Source organism: Lissotriton helveticus, chromosome 7 (genome assembly GCF_964261635.1).
Source record: "Lissotriton helveticus chromosome 7, aLisHel1.1, whole genome shotgun sequence".
In the NCBI taxonomy this organism is placed as follows: domain Eukaryota; kingdom Metazoa; phylum Chordata; class Amphibia; order Caudata; family Salamandridae; genus Lissotriton; species Lissotriton helveticus.
This window is the reverse complement of record NC_136068.1, coordinates 1409858476-1409881766: the sequence shown is the minus strand read 5'-3', so window position 1 is coordinate 1409881766 and position 23291 is coordinate 1409858476. Positions and strand designations below refer to the sequence as shown.

Below are 23291 nucleotides of genomic sequence, written 5' to 3'. Positions count from 1 at the left end.
ATAATGTCGTCGGCAAATAGTTTTAACTTCGACATTCCAACCATTGGAGAAGATATTGCATCATTATTTCTTATTTTTATTACCAGGGGTTCGATAAAAAAGGTGAATAGCAGGGGGGATAGGGGGCAACCTTGCCTAGTGCCTCGATTTATTTTAATCTTCCCTGCTTGTTTGGCATTTATTATCACCTGGGCTGATGCTCCCTCGTAAATATTTTGTAACATATTAATGACAGGGGCGGGGAATCCAAAATAATTCAAGGAACAAAATAACGTTGACCAGTTAACTAAATCAAATGCTTTTTCTGCATCAATCATAAGAATGCATGCAGAAATTGAATTAATATTAAAATAATCTAGTGCCTGTAATAAATATTCTGTGTTGGCAGCCATATAGCGTCCGGCTATAAAGCCCGTTTGATCATGATGTATCACCTCCTGGGCGGCCATCACGAATCTTTGAGCCCAAATTTTCATAAAAACCTTGTAATCAGAATTTAATAGACTAATTGGTCTATAGGAGTTTACGTCTTCCGGGTTCTTTCCTTTCTTAACAAAACTAATAATTGTGGACTCTTTAAACTCAGAGGGAATCATACCACCTAATCTAATATAATTAAATAAATGTTTCAGGGGATCCTCTAGCTCCTTCAAAAAAACCTTGTAGAATTCGATAGGGAATCCATCAATCCCTGAAGCCTTTGCTCCCGCTGTGGCTTTTATACTGTTCTGAATTTCCAGATGACTTATATCACAGCCTATTTGATTAAATCTGGATTTGGAAATTTTGGGGATATTCAAGTTGTCAAAATATTCCCTGATCAATGTTTCCTCTACTTGAATATCCGTAGAGTAAATTCTCTCATAATGATCAAGGAATATTTTCCCAATTCCCTCGCTTCTGGTATCTATTCCACCTGATGGATCTTGGATTTTTAAAATGATGGAAGACTCTTGTTTTTTCCTGATCGAATTTGCCAGCAGCTTACCCATGAGTTGACTATCTTCATATAGCTTTTGTTGGAAGGCTTTTGAGCTATTTATCTCTTCCAAGATGAAGAAGTCCCTAAGCAATGCTTTACCTTGTTCCCAGTTGTTTGGTTTTTGGTTTAGTTTCAAAGTATACTCATTCTCTGCAGCGCGCTGAAGGGCAGATATTTTTCTTTTGCGATCATTAGCTTTATTACAAGAAAATGCTATAATCTGTCCCCGGGCTGCTGCTTTGAATGCTCCCCATACTGCGAAAGGCTCTGCAGAGTCCTTATTTTCTAGAAAAAAATTCCCTTATCCAAACTTTGAAACCCTCAACCCAAGTCATATTCTGTAGAAGGGTGCGATCCAGCTGCCACCTGGGTCGCTCCTCTGTCGTGCCCTCTAATATTAATTCAACCTCAATCCTTCCATGATCTGAAAATGGATTGCAGCCTATCAATGCATTAGAGATGTGAAGCGATCTTGAGGATAAAAATAAATCTATTCTAGAGGCTGTATGAAACCTATTAGAATAGCACGTGTAAGATTCTAGGTTGGGGTTTAGGGAGCGCCAGGAGTCACGCAATTGATATTCTGATACAAAAGCCTCTAATACCCTTTTAGTCTTTGGTTTTAGTTGTTTCTTGTTCTTATTAGAGGTGTCCTTCTTTAAATCCTGAATAAAATTAAAATCACCTCCTACTATAATTTGCCCTACAGTACCCCTTAGTTTTTCACTAATTTCAGTCAGGGCCGAGGTGTCATCAAAAATTGGGCCATAATAGTTGACAAAATTGAATATCTTTCCCAACAATTTCACTGCCACCCAAAGCCATCTCCCTTTAGAGTCTCTTTGCATTTGTAGAATCTCCCAGGGTAAATTTCTTGCAAAATAAATAGCAACACCCCTCTGGGCAACACCCGCAGAGGAAAAAAACCCATGGGAAAAATATCTAGGAAGAAACGACTTTGGGGAGTTTGATTTCAAGGTCGTCTCCTGGAGGAAGACCACATGGGGTTTAAAAGCAATTGCCCATTTCAAAAGTGCTCCATATTTCTGTTTATTTAACAGCCCATTCGCGTTAATGGACAGGATATTACATAAGTCAATTGTCATTGATAAGGCTATGAAGTTCTAAACCTCTTCTGTACCAACCAATGTTAAGAATAGAAAACCTACTTCTCTTGTATTTTTTTGCTGCATTCACCCCCCCCCCCACCAAGGACCCCCCCATGGATGTGGGACCCCCCTTCCTGTCCACGCTGCCCACATCCCTCCCTTTCTTCTACTTCGGGTGTCTTCTTGTTACACCCCGGTGTGACCCTGGTGTGACCCTGAACCCAAGGACCCGAGAACCCCCGCCTGGATATTTTCAAACTCTCATTTTTTTTTTCTCCCTAATTATAACTCTGGATTGTAACATGGATTCCTCGTATTCAACATTCAATATATATATAGCCAGACCACTGTGCCTAGGCCCTTGTTGATATTTCATTAAGAAGGGTCTGTGCCTCTTCTAGATCAGTAAATAGAAAAAATTTCCCCTTGACGAGAACCTTCAGTTTTGATTGCTGTGCAATCGAGGCCTGGGCACCATTAGCCTTGAATAACTGCAGCAGCTTTACAAACTCTTTCCTTCTTTTAGCCGCAGTTGCTGTCATATCCGAGAAAATCCTGCATTTTGAAGTTTCGGAAACGGAAAACTGGCGTTGTTGATATGCCTTGGAGAGTATACGTTCCTTAATTCTAAAATCAGCAAAATTTAATACACATGAAAGACTAAGGAATAGCTGGTTATTTTCTAGCTTCCAGCATGAATTAAAGCGATTCACCTATAAAACAATGTTGTGTCAGAAATTGCTCTTATGCATGGCATGGAATCAGACCTCATTTAGTGTTCCATGGAATAACTTACAAAAGGCCATCTTCCAACCTCAAATTTACTACAACAGTGAATAAAACAGTTCACTGTGCAGTCCCATTAAATTTCCCGAATCTCCCAATGGAGGACCCCAGTTGTGCCTTAGCTGAGATGTGACAGTTCCTAACTGAGCATTCAGCAGGTGATGATTATTTCTTTCCTCTCGCACCCCTACTCCTTGAAGTGAGTCATAGCACAGGGATTCCTTTTGCACTGCCCTTCCATCAAATCCAGAATTGTACTCCTACTTTGTGGACTGACAGTCAACTACCTACTTGACCCACATCTGGCATATCTGACAAAATCTCTAACTGTATGTGCCCAGGCAAGGAGCCATTGTCGTTTCTTTTTCTACTTCCAGGCATAATTTTGCGGGGTCAATTTCTTTTTGGTCCCGGCTGTTGTTGCAAAGAGAAGAAAGAGACGAGACTCCCTCTGAGTCTAAAAGAAGCCTGGTCGCTTGGCATTTAATTTTTCTATTGCTATGTTAGATCTAGTGGTTCAGGGTGTTGAACCATCCACTCTATGGATCTGGTTTTGACCTCCTAGTCATAGGTTCAAATTCTGGTGGATGCACTGAGCTGTTCATCTTTCCAGGGTTGATAAAATGATTACAACTACGTTGGATATTAATAAACATCTGTTATTCAGCATCAAGATACCCCAAGGTCTGAATGTGCCCTGGACAAATACTCTTGTTATGTTACATTTTGGCTTTTTTCTTTGTCTCTAGTTAGGTTGCAAGTTACTTTTTGACAATCAGCATGAACCAGCTTTGAAAAGAGGAACTACTTCAATTTTGCTCGTACTGAGTAGTTGAACTACATTTGTTTCTGCAAAATGTGAAACAATTAGTTTAATCTTAAACATTGATCACTGCTACTTACAATGAGGTCTATTCCCAAAATAATTTGAGTATGGAATGTAGTTCTATAGGAGTGCTCTTTTACGTACTCTTCAATGCAAGTGTAAATTGGCCACAACATGTCAAAGTCCCTATTACTAAATGTGCATAGACAGCAGAATCCTTTCTATTCATACCAATTGTATATGAGTATTCCCATTTTAAATGTTATGGGGAAAATGTACAAAGGCATAGTTCTATACACACGTTAACCCACCTATGCACCACCACCCCTTCTCAGAAGCGTTGGACATTTCTAATGACATCATGAATAAGCTGCAAACACAAGTAATGGAATACTTTTATAGATTATTGAAGCTAAGAAGCTTTTAGAAACACACAAAACAATTTTAACAGATAGATGCTTTGGCAGTCTTTTCCCTCCAATATTCCCAGAAAAAATGGTATACCTAAGAGTTCAAGGAGAGAAATGGTCTCTCGGCAGAAGCCCTTATATTCCACATTCTAAATCTACTTTGTGTGGTGGATTTGGAACATCCCTCTTCTTATCTACTCAAAGTAAGTGCAAAACTGTAAATTACCTTTAATCACTCAAATCCATCATTTCCACAACTGTGTTTAAACTAGGAAAGGAATGTAGTATGTCAATCTCTTCCTTATTGGTCCCTGCAACTTGAATTGATCTGCCCTTCAGAACATGTTCGCAGGCAGAGCAAGACGTCCATATTCTCATTTTTTAATGAATTGAATTGAAGTGAGATTTACCTTTATTCACTCTCAGTATTCTGGAATAGTGTGGTTGTAAATTGCATTTTAATTCTAAATGTATGTTTTCTCCTTAGTAGATTGGAGAATTGTACATAAAGTATTAGGAATGCCAGTGGATATGGCTTTTGTATACTGCATGCATACAAAAGGCACACAACATAAATGGTCATGGACAGCCAGAACAAAGCATGTATATACTCTGTGCACACACAAACTTATACACACACACAGTAATCTGTGGACACCATACATAAAGGCATCTACTCAGGTAGACAATGCCCATGCAGCCACTATGCACACTGACACAACATAGACACATTCATACAGTAGGCACATATTTACACCAACAAGTAGGAGCATACATTAAAGTCACATCCTACTCACATACTGCATAACTGAAAATCTGCATAGCTGATAACTGTTCCCATGTCACATACACCAAATTCCGCGATGCCAGGATTTTAGATACAAATATTTGCATCATGAGATTTTAATAGATTCATTGTACGGGTAAACAGCCTACAACTCCTAGTATGCAAAGTCTTTTAGTTAAATAAATGCTAAAACTGGCTATTATTATTGTTGGAAAATGGCCCTTTCTGAAGGGTCACCCCAAAGTTTTGCCTTCCTCCTCCTCTTTTTAGGACCCTGTGTTTGCTGGCTTTAGGACTCTGAGCACTCCACCACTGTTAACCAATGATAAAGTGCAAGTGCTCTCTACCTAAAATGGTAACATTGTCTCATACTCAATTGTCATATTTAATTTACTTATAAGTCCCAAGTAAAGTGTACTACGTGTGCTCAGGGCCTGTAAATTAAATGCTGAAAGTGGGCCTGTAGCACTGCTTTTGCCACCCACCTTAGTAGCCCTCTAATCATGCCTCAGGTCTGCCACTGCAGGACCTGTGTGTGCAGTTCACTGCCACTTCCATTTAAAATGACTTGCCAAGCCTTAAACCCACCCTTTATTACTCCTACGTCAACCCTAAGGTAGGTCCTAGGAAGACCTAAGGGCAGGGTGTTGTGTAACTAAAAGGGAGGAGATGCACTTGTATGTTGTACATGTCCTGGTAGTGACAAACAGCTACATTCATTTTCACTGCTGTCAGGCCTATTCCTCTCATAGTTTAATATTTGGGATTCCTTAAAATACCTTTACGCTGTAATTCCGGATCATAGAGGAGCTGTTTGTTCATTTTTCATATGGTTGACATGGTCTTGATACATTTTCTTGACTGATGAACTTAGGTTTATGATTACTGTTTTAGGAATGCCACTTTTAGAAAGTGGACATTTCTCTGCTCTTAGCTCTTTTGTGGCTCACAGCCTATCTCCAATAGATGTCTGGGTTTGGTGACAGCTACACTTTGGGGCCGATTCCGATCCTGGAAAAACGCTGTACAAATCGTGGTATGGAGCGTTTTCCCCATACAACTCGTACTTGTAAGGAGGCCCCTACAACCTAGGAAGTACGATCGGTGGACGCACTCCATACTAATTGTAAAAAAGACCATACAACTCGTATATACAGGCGATTCCAATTCGGATTGCTCTGTACGCGGCGTTCCCATGTATTCCCGGCAGCAGTTTACAACCCGGCAAGTACGATTCAAACAAACGGCACTCCGTACGGCTCTTTTTTTACAAGAGCCAAAAAGTGCCGGAAAACCTTGTACGCCCCGAAAACAGCACGAGACAGACCCCCTCATGTACGCGTCGTCCACCTCATGAATACAGGGGTACGGTGCGCATGTACGGTGCGTACGGATGACACGGAAAGTGGGGTATGGTGCATACATACGCGATGAAGGGGTACTGATCGTGTACGCACCGTACAAGCACCGTACCCCAAAATCGTGTATGTAGGCACCGTACCCCAAAATCGCGTATGTACGCACCGTACCCCAAAATCGCGTACGTACCCCAAAATCGCATATGTACGCACCGTACCCCAAAATCGCGTATGTACGCACCATACCCCAAAATCGCATATGTACGCACCGTACCCCAAAATCGCGTATGTACGCACCGTACCCCAAAATCGCGTACATACGGTGCGTACATGCGCGATGTTGGGGTACGCACCATACACATGCCTCGCATGTGGGGGGACCCCTGTACGCCTCATACCCCTATATGACCCGTACCCCGGTATGAGTCGTACCCCCAGAACGAGTCATACCAGGGTACGAGGCGTATAGGGGTTCACTTCGTTGCCCGGTACGAGTCATTCCCCGTATACAGGCCATTTTCCATACAAATCGTATGCTGACAACCTGGTACAAATCGTACTTTACGGGTTGGACAGCCTTTTTACAAATTGTATGGTCTTTTTTACAAGTCCGTGTCGTACAGCTTTTCCTGATCCGATTCGTAAGGATCGGGCCGATCTGAATGTATTTTTCCCGTACGAATCATACTACACGGGTTGGAAGGGACTTTTACAATCTGTATAGAAAAAAATGCAAATCCTATTTGTATGGAAAATAAAAATCCAGGATCAGAATCGGCCCCTTTGTGTGTTCCCTCTGGACAGACACAAGCACAGGAAGAAGAGGCTCATCTGCATTTTGAGCACTCATCTGCATTCTGATTGGTCTACCTGGGCAGGGAGGAATATGAGGGGCTGACGCTTACACTTCAAAAGGTAGTGTCCTATCCATACACAAATCACTGATTTGCCCCCCAGGGTTAGCCTGGCAGACAGGACTGGGCTGAAAGGGATTGTGTGCACTTCAGAGTCCAGCCTTTGATGTCAACGCCACTTCAAATACACTTTTAGGTATACATACTGGGCCCTCACCCTTCACAAATTAGACACTTTTGGATCTTGAACTGAACCTTTGTCAACAGGACTGCTGTGCTGCTTAAAAGACTCAGCTGCACTGCGTTCCTGGAATGTGTGCTTTTCTACTTGTTGTCTGCTGCCTGCTGCTCCTGACTCTGCCTTCCCTCCAAGTGCTCTGTAAGGGCTTGCTGATTTGCCCTCTGTTTTATTAAATCTCAGGGACCCAAAAGACTTCCTGCAATCCAGTTGGGGCTGCTGAACCCTGCCTTTACTGAGTTCTACCCTTGCCTAAGTTATCTTCTCCAAGTTATAGGCCTCAGAAGTGGGTTCTGCAGCTGTTTTTGCAGCAAAATCGACACATAGTCACCACTGCGCCAATCAGATCTGACACAGTGTCCTTCAACGCTGATGCAGTGCCGATCCGGAGACAGCCTTTATAATTTAATATTATTTAGCCCTGCATGACTTGACGATGACAGAGAATCAATCCGAAGTCCCAACCGCGAGGCTCAACTGTGACACATATATATATGCTGCTCCTTCGCACCGTCAAAGCGCGGCACCCTTAGGGCGGGTGCTTTCAAATGCGGGGGTGCCCCGCAATATAGATTAAAGCTCCCAGATTCCTCTCACCACTCGTAAGGAATCACCAACACTCACGGGGGTAGGTTTGGGAGTACGATTTATTCCGGCAGGTAAAACAAACGCGTTTCGGATCTAGTCCTTCTTCAGTGTTGTTTACACATTGAATAGTAAGGCGCCGTGTTTTATACACTTCAACATCACAGTAGAAACAATAGAAATAAAGGAGGGGATGGTCGCCGATAAAATCGCAGGCGCCATCTTTAAATGATGCAATCATCACAGTTTCTTTAATTCGTTTCAATAAACACTTGATAGAAGGCACAACCGATATACTCACTTCCTTGCCTTATATTCAATATAGCAACCCATTCTGTGTAACTATGATCTGGCCGTGGATTGGCATTTTGCAACCTCGAGGTCGAGGTTGCTACAACCCTCCTTCTCTATTTTGAAAATAGAGAAGGAGGGTTGGGCAAGGAAGTGAGTATATCGGTTGTGCCTTCTATCAACTCATAAGACTGTGTGTTTATTGAAACGAATTAAAGAAACCGTGATGATTGCATCATTTAAAGATGGTGCCTGCGATTTTGTCATCGACTATCCCCTCCTTTGTTTCTATTGTTTCTAATGTGATGTTGAAGTGTATAAAACATGGCGCCTTACTATTCAATGTGTAACAACACTGAAGAAGGACTAGATCCGAAACGCGTTTGTTTTACCTGCCGGAATAAATTGTACTGCCAAACCTGCCCCCTGCGAGTGCTGGTGATTCCTTACGAGTGGTGAGAGGAATCTGGGAGCTTTAATACCAGCTGGACATTTCACTCGTAAAAAACCATTGAAATTCCTCCGTTATAGTTAGTTATACAGTTATATGTATATATATAAATAACATCCTAATTGCACTGATATTAAAATATTTATGTGCTTTGTAAGCACACTTTCACACAGATCAATAGGTGGATCATTGTCTCATGAGTATCTACATAAGTTATGAGAATGTAATTATAATCCGTTTTGGCAACCGGCCTGGGGAAACATGAAATCAGATTCTGATACATGTAATGACCCTAACCAAGCTTGTCAGTACCCTGAAGATGAAGAAAACTTGTTTTGGTCTGCTGTGAAAGACAAGGACATAACTACTTTAATGTTTAGGCATTTAAGCATTCACCTTTTTAATAGGACGAAAGTTCCGTGTTTCAACACACATCTAGTCATCAAAGGGAGGGCCTAAATTCATACATATAAGCAAAAGCTGCGTACATTTTGGGCACAAGAGGATGGATCACAGAGGAATAAACTATTCGACTCAATAGCTCAAATCATTTATTATGGTGGGCGAATACCTGCACGATTGCGTTGATGACATATAGTGAACTGCTCCCAAAAGTGAGTCAACAGATGAGGTTGTTTTAAGCATCTTAAGTGATCTAGCTAGCTGCCTTGTGTCTGATTTATGACTTCTTATTTAATCTTTAAATATTGTTATCATCTGATTAGTTATTCTCGCTCGCAGCAGATGTACATGATTTACTGTGATTCAGTGTTTACAGCAATATTGTCGGTGCTTCGTAAAAAATATTTCATATGAGAGAAACAGACATCCAAGGATGTTATCTAGATGTTTTTATGAATTCTGTAAAAAAGAGGAAAAGGGTCTAACTTTACTTTCAATTGTTTAAGTTGGTTTCAGTTCTACGAGAAGTAAAATATCTGGAAAACAGGCAGACAGAAACAATTCCTGCACAAGCAGAAGAGTTTTACGCCTCCAAGGAATCATTCCGGCAATACGTAGCTAATCTTGAACTGACTGCTAACTGGTACAACAAAATCATGAAGACAGTCCTGGAGGTGGAGTACCCCTTGGTGGAGGAACAGCTACAGGACATTGACGTAAGGCTGAAAGAGGCCGAAAAGACTCTAAACTGGAGAACAGATGGTGAGCTCAGCATGCATTGATAGTATGCACATTTCAGTGAACTCTAGACCTAGTGTAAACATTGGGAGTGCTCTGTCTTACCTGTTGAACTGTATGAATGTGGTGTGTGTCTTTGGTATGACATAGCTAGGGAGCAATGGAGCACCCTTACAAGATCCTGGCTTACTAGTTAGGGAAAGGTTCCCACAAACTAGTTATGCACTGTTTCTGGCTAGGTAAAACACCGTTTTTGCGGAAAAAAACATCTTTAAACCCCTGGTAGAAATAGCATAAAACAGTTTACCAAAGCATAGTAAACTAAATAAAACCACAATGAAAAAAGAAAGATTGGGGGAACTGCAGGCATAGATGTGTAAGATAAAAAACACAAATAAAGAATGAAAAGAAGGAACTTGTAGAGCACACTTATACCCATGGGCATCGTGGCACTAAACAACAAAACATGGATAAAGTCAATAGTTGCAGTAGACAAAATCAATTTTAAATATATGAACATAGTTAAAGTATTACCAAACAACAAAAAATGGATGAGGAAATTCGTAGATATGAATGGAATAAAGTTAATGTTACTTAAAAAGCAGTCACTGGATGCAACTCTTTTGCCAAAAATATAAGGCAATTACCAACACAGTTCTGCTTTAAACAGCTTGTGAGGGCTGGAACGTCTACCTTCCACATTGGTATCCCCAAATGCCTTCAGCCATTCTAACAGGGGTCTCCAGACATCGAACCAAGAGAGAAATTGACTACTCTACATCTATTTCTCACTAAAGCCAGGACACCTAGGGGTAGCTTTACAAGCCCCTTACAACACTTTTGCACCGCCATGGCGTCACTTTTTGTGACGCAGAGGCGGCATAAACAATGTGCAACATTGTGGTCAATTTACAATGTGACACATCTAGGGGGTTGCATCACCGTGTAAAGTCCCGTGTCACATTATACCTGCGTCCGGTATAATGTATACAGGGTGGATGTTCCCACGCAAAAAGCCATGTAGAACTGACGCAGTGAAATTTACAACATTTCACTGAGACACTCTATGCCTTCACTGCGTCTAAATCCCTATGCCTGCTAAGACCAGGCGTAAGGAATGACACAGGGCTTTTTGAATGGGACTCACCTATCTGTTGTGGCACAGGGCTTGTTGTGTAGTTTTAATAAACCTGTATAGGATCTCCACGTTTAGACAACATACACTGTGGGATTGGTGTCCGGACTGATTCTAGATACCTCATGAACAGAATGGAATCCACTACGAAGGTAGAAGTGATCCCTACTGTCGTGGGGAGCACTTAGTGTTTTTAAAATACCCCTCACACACCAACAGGCCCCTTGGTGTCATGTTTCATCATTGGGGTCTTTGCACCCCTCTATGTGATGCGACATGCTACGACCAGCGATTACGCGGGAGCACTGAAACAGACTATGTGTGGTGTGTGTAGGGTAATGATAGTTCGTGAGTGGTGAGGTTTGAAAAAGTGATAGGTGATTGTTAAAAAATACCTGCTCGTAGGGTAAAAAAATATTTATTATTCCCCCGGGCTGGTATTGTTAAAATGGTGCAGTGTGAGGTTATTTGTGTATAATTATGTACATTAACCTCGTGTGTGCGTCTACATGAACATGTTTCGGAGTCCAAAACCCCTTCTTCAGGACAGGGTAGCACAAATCCCCACCTTACTCACATATGTATAAAAGTGTATAATACAAAAAAGTGAACTATAGGATGTATGTACCTAATTCACAGTGTGAAGTTGCTTGTAGTCTTTTCGCCCAATAGGCAATTTTTGAGAAGACTCTGTATCAGTGGTTTATTTACTTCATGAGCCTCATAGCGTATTGGGGGTCAATCGTGCCAATTTGCAACGATTACTCAGGCCGGGTAAGTCTCCCTCCCCTCGACGCGGCTCCACTGAAAGTGACAATACCATCCCGGGGGCATAATAAATATTTCTTTACCCCACGAGCCAGGTATTTTTTAACCATCACCTATCACTTTTTCAAACCTCACCACTCACGAACTATCATTACCCTACACACACCACACATAGTCTGTTTCAGTGCTCCCGCGTAATCGATGGTCGTAGCACGCCGCATCCCGTAGAGGGATGTGAAGACCCCAATGATGAAGCATGACACCAAGGGGCCTGTTGGTGTGTGAGGGGTATTTTAAAAACACTAAGGGCCATATGTATCAAGCAAATTAGCATTCGCAAAGGCCGAAATTCGCAGAATTTCAGCCTTTGCGAATGCTAATTTGCTAAATGGAATGTATGAAACATTTTCGCAGCAAGATAAGGAATCGCAAAATTTGCCATTCCTTATTTTGCGATTGCACTTAAGGAATCGCAAATTGTGCGATTCCTTAAATGCAATGTATCAAATAAAAATTAATGCAAAAATGCCCATAAGGATTCGCAAATTACCACCAACTTCTAGTTGGTGGTAAATTGTGAATTCTTTTGCTAATCTATTCTCTAATCGCAAATTTCCCCTTCATTCCTATGGGCCTGGGCCAATTGGGAATGGGAAATGCAATTTAGGAATGTTAAGGAATCGCTAAAAAGAAGCGATTTCCTACATACATACCGTTTTGCGATTTCTAAATAGCGATTCCTTAAAAATCGCTATTTAGAAATTGCAAATGGTGAGGATGATACATATGGCCCTAAGTGCTCCCCACCACAGTAGGGATCACCTCTACCTTTGTAGTGGATTCCACTCTGTTTATGAGATATATGTACGGGGAGACCGGATCCACTTCATTTTCTCTCCCTCCCTCTTTTGTTAAGAACATGATTCTAGATACCCCCACGGGGTATGTTAGCCTGTATACCAGCTAGCTCAAAGTGCCACTAGAAACCCCTCTTACCAAGGAGACAATAGTTCTTGGCAACTATCGAACATGACAACTCCCTCCCATCAGGGATTGTGGCAACAGTATAATTTTCGCTCAGTCACTCGTGCTCACTTTGTCTCAGAGAGATACACAGAATAAATGATGGGGACTTTTTTCAAAAAGCAGTTATTGAACCAGCGTCATTCTAATGTAAAATAGGTGTGCTGAAACAATCATAAAACAGAAACCGATATAAATGATTGTAAGTACTAACAGAGTAAAAGGATGGTAGATTTCTACCATAGGGCTAAAACCATGGATACAGGCAAGTATAAAAATACATGACAGTAAAATGCGTACTCCTACAATGCAACCCTAACTAGATGTACCTAAGTATATCTAGCATATATGTAGGTGTAAAAGCCAAGAATCCCTGTAGGATAAAGTCAACCCCATTACCCAAAGTGAGATACTGTGGGACCCTGTCATGGTCTCAAGATGGACACCCCGCAAGTAATGTCAGACCACTGCGAGCTGGAGTGTCTGCGTGCAGGAACCGCAGCGTCTCGCGTCAGTGTGTCAGCATGGAAGTCCTTTTCTCCTCTCTCAACTCATCAGAGATGTGGTATTTATATACCCAATGTGGTACCCCCAGGGGATATACCTTGCTGTGTCATAAAAGGACTAGGATGATGGAAGGAATTCCCCCTATACATAGTTATCGTACAGGAGATGGCATCCGGCTGTGTACTGATGTGATTCCAAGAATCCTCATGCATAACAAATGAGGCTAGTTTTCAAAGAAAACCCAATGTCATTTAGGCATCACCATAACTAGGTAAAAGGTCAGTCCCAAGAACCGTTATGTAGTGTGACGGCAGGAGAAATATAGGTGGAAGGTCGGGTTGCTACCTGAGCCTATATTGGGCACCTGTATGAACTATAACACACACTCCTCATCCGACTGGACGACGTATAAAAAATCCTACACATGCTTCTAAAATACGCAGAGAATCTCAGAAGCAAAGATGTATAAAAAATGCTAAAATTCTAGTATAATCTGTAAAAGTCCCTCAAAATATGTTCGTATATTTGGTCCTAACAACTATGAGTGCCTGAAAGCCACACAGTACTAAAAAGGAGTCTATTGGTTAAGATTTCCAAATTTAGCTTGTTTTGAAAAAGGTCAAATTTTTCCCAGCACACGATGAGCCAAATGTTTATATGTCCCGGCTGGGAGCTGCGGTACAAAAGGGGGTGGTGACTGGGTGTGAGTGTTTGATTGATTCAGATGCTTCGTCCATCACCACCCCCTTTTGTACCGCTTTTGGCCGCCATAAGTGTGGCAGGGTATGCTCAGACGTGTGTCCCTTGCTCACTTTGCCACTGGATTCAAGCAAGCCTGGCTGAAGACGGCTGGAATGCCAGAAACCGGTCCTCGGAAGCTTGTTTCCGGTCCAGGGAAGACATGGCTTGGCAGTTCGGGCTGGACTGTTCCCATGAGGCACAGGGTCAGACTGATTTGCATATAGCCATGTCTGAACTGGGGTGGCAGAGTGGGCTAAAGAACGGTGATGGATTAAACCCAGATCTTTTGACTGGGTGTGAGTGTTTGATTGATTCAGATGCTCCGTCCATCACCACCCCCTTTTGTACTGGCTGGGAGCTGCAACATAACTTTTGCTTGCCAACGCAGATGACGATCCTTGCAACACCTCACAGATCAGGGCAGTCAGCACAGATGGTCTTCTGCAGTGCCCACAGCCCATGGTGGTTAATCCTGTATAGTCTCCGTGACTTGTGTGCCTGTAGAGGAGCCAGTCTCCATTCCAACAGGAGCTGAAGCGTTCCGTGGTGGCTCTAAGAATGCCAACATCAACTTGGGAATAGACTGAGGACACAGCAGTACGTGGGCTTTTAATGGGTCCAGTAAAGCATCCACGTCTGGTGGCGCAACCAATGGTAATGTTAGATAGAGATTCAACAGTTGCATCCCTTGAATGAGCGACTTGAGCAATGCGTCACTTTTGTCCCAACAGATGCGTCAGAATTTCTGATACATCTGTTAATTCTGGCGCCATGGAGCACTGTATTGTAAATACTGCGCATCAATGGTGGCCCAAAGACATTTGGTGCTGGTGCAAGTAAACTGACGCATATATGCCGATGTGTAAGTTCCTTGTAAATGAGGCCCCTAGCTTTTAGGTCTCGTGCTTGAGTTGCAGTGTGCAGCACTGCTCGCGCAGCGAGAGACCTCTTGTAGCGGGTTTCAAAACTGACCTAGGAATCGCACACGCTTGTGTGTGTGCTTTTCCTTTTGGCCCACGCTATTGGCCTTTGCGTGCGTCTTTTTCTCAAAGACTGCATGCAATTGAGCAAAGGCGGACGCATTGCTCCGCCCATTGCCTATTGGTGGGCATTACCCGCACGACCGCCATGTGGTTTCAATTATCGTGCCCAGACATGGGCACGATAATTGACACCACATGGCTCCCTGTGGCGCACGCACAACTCGCGGGCTTCTTCTTTTTTGGATCCATTTCACAGGGAAGCAACTAAATGAAAGTGGGAAAGAGAGGTGGGTTGCTCGCGTGCACCACTCGCGGGATTGTTTCCATGGGGGTGTTTCCATGGGGGTAGGACCGTCCCCCAGGCCTCATCCAAAGCCCTCCTTCTCCTTTCCCAGGGGGGTATTAACGTCCCCAAGACCACATCACATGCCATGTGTGTACACTGCACCCTTCCCTGGGGGTAGGAACAGCCCCCAGCCCTCAGCTCACACAGATTTTGCGGGTACTGTCATTACTATATCATTAACTCTTCCCTGAAGACCGCAATGACCCCAAAAGCTGTCCTCATTATGAAACATTACATTCCTTCATTTGATATTCAAATGCCCCAACAGCTCTAAAAATGGCAAGTTTCCTCCTGAGAAGTCCATGGTCCCAGACGACCCTCACAGATCCCAGCATAATGCTCATTAATGACATTTGAACTCTTGGTGTAAATAACAACGCTCACTAATGCCATGTGCTCTCTTCAATGTAAAGAAAGTTACTGCGTGCCCTTACCAGGATGGGTCTCCATGCTGCCTCAGCCAAGGGTAGCAGGGCCCTCTTGTCTTCTCTGCTGCCCCCTCATCAGTGTCAGCACCTCATGCCTGTCGGGTACCCCGCTGGCATGGCCCTCTCTGCCTCTGCAGGGCAGCCCTGCTGTCTCCTGCTGTCCATGCGACTCTCTTTGGATTATTTCATAAACAGAGGGGAAGCGATGCCCGAGCTAAGAGAGTTCTTCCAGTGAAGGCGCCACCGCCTGAGCCAGGGGTCCTTCTGGGTCACTGTCTCTGCTCCTGAAGTGGGGTGACCGGACCCCCCATGTTGCCTGGAATCATTTTGTGCCTCTTCTTACGTAGCAATAGTGAAAGCTCCTTCATGCCAGAGATTGGGGTCCGGAGAGTCCCCAAGGCAAGCCTCTGGATGCCCGGGCTTTACCAGGGAGCTGAGCTGGAAGTTAGCCCTGGGTGGCTCCGTGCAGCTGACTGGGTGCGTCTGAGCGCACTGGCTCAGGTTCCTCCCCTACTTCATCGTGAGCTCTGCTCCGATGCTCACCAGCTCCACCCTGTCACACTGCCAAGAGCAGAGATCAGTGGCGCTTCGCTCAAGGTTACCTCTCCATTACAGATCCTATCACCTCCTGCCACTCAACACCCGTCTTCTAAATCCTATCACCCAGGCACCGCTTTACCTTTCTTGTTTAGGCAACCTTACACCTTCAAACACCCAATCTTACTTCCACTTCTCCTTATGCATATATATACCCTCATTACACAATCCTCATTACCATCTGTAATGCAAATACCCCCCAACCCCTCCTTACAATTCAGTCCTTTACATCCTATCACCCAGATCTCTTTACAACTGTCAGGCAAGCTTCCCTCCACGCATTCCATCATACTCACCTCCCTCCAAACACACCAACACCTCTATCTATGTCTCCCCATCTCCTTAACTCCCTTTAACTCAATCCTACTGCCTCTCGAATCACACACATATCCACCCCGACCAATTACTCAAATGTCCATCCACATGGCACAACAAATACCAGTACTCCAACATGGTACTTACGTTGACAACACTACATTGATGTTTCTAAGGTTAAGGTACGTGTTTAGGGCACTGTAAGGGGTAGTCTTAGATTTAGGTTTAAGAATCGCTTTGGGTTAAGTTTAAGGGTATGTTTAGGCAGGTTCAGCATTTGGCATCATTGAGCCTGGCCTATTCCCTGGGTGGCAGCCTTCAGAAGGGAAAAGCGAGCTACCTACACTATGGGCATGCATTCAGGGGTCTTATCTATCTTCAGGGATTCTAATTCATTTTCTTTTAATCTATTGAAATGTATTTTAAATTCCCCAGGCACCTAAATTTAACCCTCACTTAACATTTTCCCTTGTCCATCCCCTCCCATCTACCTTCATTCCCATGCCCCTCATCCCATAACACACCCCTCATCAAAAAATGCTGTGTGTGATTCAGTAGAGCTGGGGGTTGAGGTGTTTGTGTTCTGAGGCCACTCATTGCTCTAAAGTAATCACCCAGTGAGTAGCATGTGGACACAAAGGAGACCGGTTGCCTTATTTTACACTCACTTAGAAGTGAGGGTGCCAAATTTGGTTCAGCCCAGGGCGCTGTCCGAGCAAAGGCTGACACCTTGTTTAGGATTGCAAAATGGTGTGCATTCTTGGTTAGTATTGGGGTTTGTATCACGGTAGCCAATAGGGCTATGGTATGCTTAAGATGCAGGGTTAGCGTGGTATTTAGGGATAATGTATGCATAAAATATAGGGATTGGCCAAGTGTTATAGTAGGCGTTAGGTAGAAACTTTGGGTTGAGGTTAAAATATGTTAGGGAAAGTGTATGGGTAATGTTAAGGTCGATACGTGTAGTGTTCAGTGCACAACTGATCAATAAAGTGAATTTAACATTACAACATAAAGGTCTCTCTATAACGAAACCAACCAGATACCCTTGTGTTGTTAAGTAAGTGTGCCTGTATCTCTTTGGAGAACTCTGTCCTTCTTGACCCTATCACTCATTCTTCTACATATCGAGAGAACGTCACCAACACCTCTCAGCACACAAACTTGCCATCCATCTTTCCTCATCGCTCATAACACACCCTGTCACTAGAATTCTACTGAATCACCCACACATTTACACCCTCCCTTTCCTATGACTCAAACCCACTTACAGTCCTACCACTCACACACCAACTTTATCTCTCAAAATCCCTCTCGTCCTTTCCCTATCCGGCAGACTCTCCTAAGCCCTCCCTATCATGCACGTTTCCATAGCCATCTTTGTTACCCAAACCTCCACCAGCACTGCCATATTGCTCAAAGTACCTTCCATCCTTCCCTATCTTATAGACCTCTCACTTTTCCCCATCACGTAATTTCCACACCTCTCCTTAACACAGTATGTGCGCTACCGCCACTGAAACCTCACTTAACTCCCACCTATGTCTATATTTCACTTTGAACATCTCGACAATACAATACTCCATTCACCTATCAGTACACCTGCCACCCAGACCTTCTTTACTCAAGGCCTATTTATGTCCTGGTTTGGGAGCTCAGTGAGACCCAGCACAGACACACAGATGTCATCCTAGAGTGCTAGGCTGGGTGTATTTTCTCTCTCCTCCTGTGACATCATGCATGTCCTTGTGTGTTATTTAGTTTGTCTTTTCCTAAACGGACGTAACATCTCCACCAAAAGCCAAGGAATTGGTCAGCCATTCGAATTGTTGACGTTACCTCCATCTTTCACTCACACTGATGGAAGAGGATGAGATAATTGATGGGATTGTGATCCCGTATCTCTATTTCCAATGTCTTGAAATAGTCTGCTTTATTCTCCTAGATCACACGATTGCCATCAGGCATCATGTTTGATGTGTGGGCTTAGATGGGATCCAAACAGACCTTCTTCATCACTTACAGGTTGTCCTTTTCTTCATTTATTCGGTGGTTACTCGCTGAACGTTCTGAAGCTGGACCTATTTCGCATTTGGTGTGGTGTGACACCTTATGCAACAATCACTATGGTGTCCTTTCTTGTCACTGTCCTTAAGTAAAGTTCAATAGGTATTGCAAACCCCCTGGTGGTATATTGGTTGTTAACCTGTATCTGGTCACCTGGTCCATTGTTCAGGCCGTTCTCTTCTTTCTGGTTTTGTTGTTGTTTTTTCTCTTCTGCACTGCTTATGGCTAATGGATCACAGAAAAGGAAGTTTGATATGACACTAGCTGTAGAGGACAGCAACATGATGTGGTCAAGTTCTTATATTCGCTCAGGAGTAAAACAAGCATTTAAAATGCACTAGGTCTCGCATTACTGAAAGTTTGAGCTATTGGCGTTGCATTATTGTTTACAGCAGCAATAGCTCAAACTTTCAGTAATGCGAGACCTATTGCATTGCAAATGCTTGTTTCAAATGCTGCTTATAATCCTCCCGACCATTCCTGAAGCTTCCAAACACCTGGTGAGCCATGTAAGTTACCATGCCACAGTCATGATGTGCTTAACCTTTTCCGCTAGCCAGGGTGTCGAGCACATATCCAGTCCCAGTTGATCTACTGGTTCTTCTTCCACGGTGGATTTTCTTTGCCCTTGACCTCCTTCAGGCTACAGGAGACCGGCTGCTCTGACATTTGAAAAGTACTTACTGAAGCTTTGGTTTTTAGTATTCCAGGATTCGGGGCCTCAGTCTTTCCTCATGGAGACCAGACAACATGGTCTTCCTCTTCTGTTCTTCCTGCCAGTCAATTTGTGTTTTAGGGCATTGGTGGTGAAAAGTCTCTTTTATAGTGCACACAAGGCAATGAGTGTTGATCTCTTCTTATACGTTTCTATGGAAATTGCCACAACTTAACCAGATTCAGTTTGCAGTTTTGTTTTTTAATGGGAATGGTCAAAGTAAATATTGATGGAGGGTTTTTAGGTTTCGCCTGCGTAGTGCTGGCACTGTGCTTTTGAAATCTGTTGTATTTAATATATATTAAAAAGGGGCTCTTCTCACTTCCTGCAGCCGAATTACTGTGTTCCTTCGCTTTTGTGTAGAACTTTTTTTTTAACTTCCCCTGGCTGCACGCATTTATGATACTTCTACTAAAGCTGTTCACACTGTTTAAGCCCCATTCACTGTCAAGATACGATCTCTTCCCACAGAAAAGGCAGACAGCCTCTAACCGTATGCTGGAATGCTTGCTATTTATTACTTGTGTAAAGTAGAAGCTTTAGCCTTAGAACGTTTGTGGTATTTCCTATTAATTCGTCAGTACATTTGTTTGCACATTATAGGCATTATTGTATTGATTTTTTCAACTTAATCTATTTGGTCATGATGTAAAATTCTAAATGTTTTAATAAAAATAAAGCTAATATACAAGAGCTATGCTATATTTTACCTTGCAAACAACAGGGTTATGATTTGAGTGGTTTAGTAGCAGCGGGCCCAAAGTTTTTCAGAACTCCTCTAAACACACATTATTGCTGTATTTGACTACTAAACAGGCAGTCACAGTTGCAGTTACCTTGCAGTTAAAAGGGACTTGATTTGAATAGTGCAGCAGGTGCAGTGGCTCTGGGGCCAAAAACTCTAGTGACCCCACTAAACCTAGATTCTTGCTAAATTGTAATACTATATACGCCAGTCACAAATGCATTTATCTAGCAGGCAGTAGGGTCATGATTTCAATAGTGCAGCAGGTGCAGAGGCACCAGGACCAAAAGCTCTAGGCACCCCACTAAACTCCTAATATTGCTATATTTACTACTAAACAGGCAGTCTAAAGTGCAGTTACTTCACATATAACAGGGTCATGATTTGAATGGTATAGTAGGTGCAGTGGCATCGGGCCCAAAAATTGTCAAAACTCCTCTAAACACCTAATATTGCTATATTTTACTACTACACAGGCAGACACAATTGCAATTATCTTGCAGTTAAAGGTGCTTGATGTGTATGGTGCATCAGGTGTAGTGGCACCAGGGTCAAAAGCTCTAGGGACCCCACTAAACACAGAATATTGCTTAATTTTACTACTAAACAGGCAGTTACAAGTGCAGTTATCTAGCAGGCACTGGGCCATGATTTCAAGGGTACTGCAGATGCAGTGACACCGGTTGCATAAGTTGTGAGAACTCATCTAAACATTAGATATTGCAATATTTTACTTCTAAAAAGGCAGGCACAAGTGCAGTTACCTTACAGGCAATAGGGTCGTGATTTGAATGGTGCAGCAGGTGCTGTGTCACAGGGGCCAAAATTTATCATAACTCTTCTAAACCCCAAATATTGCTATATCTTACTATTAAACAGGCAGTCCCACATGCAGTTATCTGACAGGCACTAGGTACATGATTTGAATGGTGCAGCAAGTGCAGTGGCAGTCGGTCCAAACGTTGTCAGAACTACTCTAAACACATCATATTGCTATTACAACAATTCATTCTATTATTTCCCTCTTTCATTTCCTTTTTCAAAATGTTGCTATTACTTAGATGCACTATACCACTAGTAACAGCAAAGCATATATTTCCTTTTTGTACATAAACAAATCATAACACTTTAACAGATTTTCTGTAACTTATATTGTACAACTAGTCAGAAAGCTACAACTTACAACAAAAAAGGCTTATTATTTTTAATCACATAGGTGAAACCTAATGAATTTACCAATGCTGGTTTTAAGCTGGCAGGACCCCATGATCAGTGTGTGACTGTCATAATTCCCATCCAAAGCCTGTTCATCTGAAAGGAGCCTTACTGGTAGGGAGGCAGCTTTTACTGCAGATTAATTCTGATAAAATTATTGCAAATATCAAAACAACTGTTGCAAATGCACAACATGTGAAAACTGTGTAACAGTCAACATAGTACGTGGTATATTTTGAGGATCCCTACATTTCAGACCTTGGCATCAAACTTCTGTCATTCTATGATAGTTCAGTATTTTGATTTTGTCAAGACATGTATATACCTGACATACATATCCATGGTAAAGTTATTGGGTCTTTCTCTAAGTATCAACCATTTAACAAATATATGAATTTGTGAACGAGAAGCATAGTATCGGAAAATATTAATGCAGCACACATCTTTGCATGACAGTAAGCATAAATGCACATGGACTAGTAAATGATTGAAAAAGAGTAATAACTTATAGGGCTTGAGGCATAGATGGCAAATACACAATAGACAGTGGTGGTGGTTCGCAGAAGAGATATATAAGGCAAAACCTATGACCTTGAAGAAAGCTGCAAAAGCTCTTCCTGGCCTATATTAACATTTCCAGGACCTGGACAGCCCTCCCTAGATCTTCTTCTTCTTCTCACCCTCTTCCTTGCAGCATTCCCTGTGTTGCAATTTTCCACCAGGTATTAAATTACAGTGTAAACGACCTGGAATCAGGACTAGCTGCAGAAATCAATGCAGGAAAACCAAGTGTGCATGTTAATCCCAATTCTAGGCCCATTAACTTGTAATGAAAAGGTTTTGGTGCAGGGACCCCAATTGGAATTGGAGATTCCACTCCTTAGGACCAGGGCTGGACTGGAAACCAAAACTGGCCCTGGCAAAGTCACCCCCCCCACCTGCCCCCCTCCCTCCCCGCCGTGCTCTTTGCCAGGGCCGGTTTCGGCCAATTTTGTTACAGTGCCGATTATGCTGCAAAAACGGCCCAGTAACGAAAATGGCCCCCACCCGTGCAGCGCACCAGGGGATTGCCCGTTGCAGTCCAGCCCTGCTTAGGACTGCGTACTAAAATCCACATTACTTTTAATGAACAATTTAGTGCTCAAATAGGGTTGGTTTTTACCAGCTATTTCCACCAGCTACACAAGTTTAGAAGCATCTGTTGACCCATCTGTATATTAGAGAGAGTGCAGTCAGTGCACGGCTTGAATATTTTAACAGCTTACATGGTCTCCTCACCCTCCATCAAATTCATTGACTTCAATAGGCACAGAGTCATGGCTTCACTTTTAAAGAGGTGAGGCCATGGGTCCCAGGCCCAAAGGTAAATCTGTGTTTAAGTGTGCAAAAAGCATAGCTATACCTAGTCTATGAAAAACCTAAGAAGCCCAAGCCAACCTAATTTGGTCATCCCTTGAGTTGTTGAGGAGCCAGTTTTCTGAGACTCTTTGCCTGAGGCGTTAAAACAGACTGCTACCACGAGCTGCTTTTAGAAAGGACTAAAATTACAACTTATTTTTGGTGGCTAAGGTGATGCACCCGATACACCATCATTATAAATATAGTTGATACCATTTTTTTTTGTTCATTCATTGGTTCAAATAGTATAGCCCAGTAACATGAATTAGAAGCCAATTTCCTTCAATCTCTCAGGTCTTCATATTGTTTGTTTTTCGCTACTTTTCTATTTCAAACATTCAGTGCAGTGTTGCTCCTATGTGATGGGAACCCTTTAAATATGTGTGTTCATTTAAAGTAGGATTATTGATGTATCCTTATACTTTGTGATAATCAACATTTGGATGTGGCCTGTTACTAGTGAATGGAAAATGAATCTACAGTGCAACCTC

The 23291-nt window shown here is 42.7% G+C and overlaps 1 protein-coding gene across 1 annotated transcript in view; it reads left to right on the top strand.

Annotated features, from left to right (window-relative positions):
- DNAH9 (dynein axonemal heavy chain 9) overlaps nucleotides 1–23291 on the top strand; it is a 1695107-nt gene that overhangs the window by 337179 nt on the left and 1334637 nt on the right. The window contains exon 13 of the mRNA XM_078654721.1: nucleotides 9586–9841. Coding sequence (XP_078510847.1) covers nucleotides 9586–9841 — 256 coding nt within the window. The remainder of the gene's footprint in view (nucleotides 1–9585; nucleotides 9842–23291) is intronic.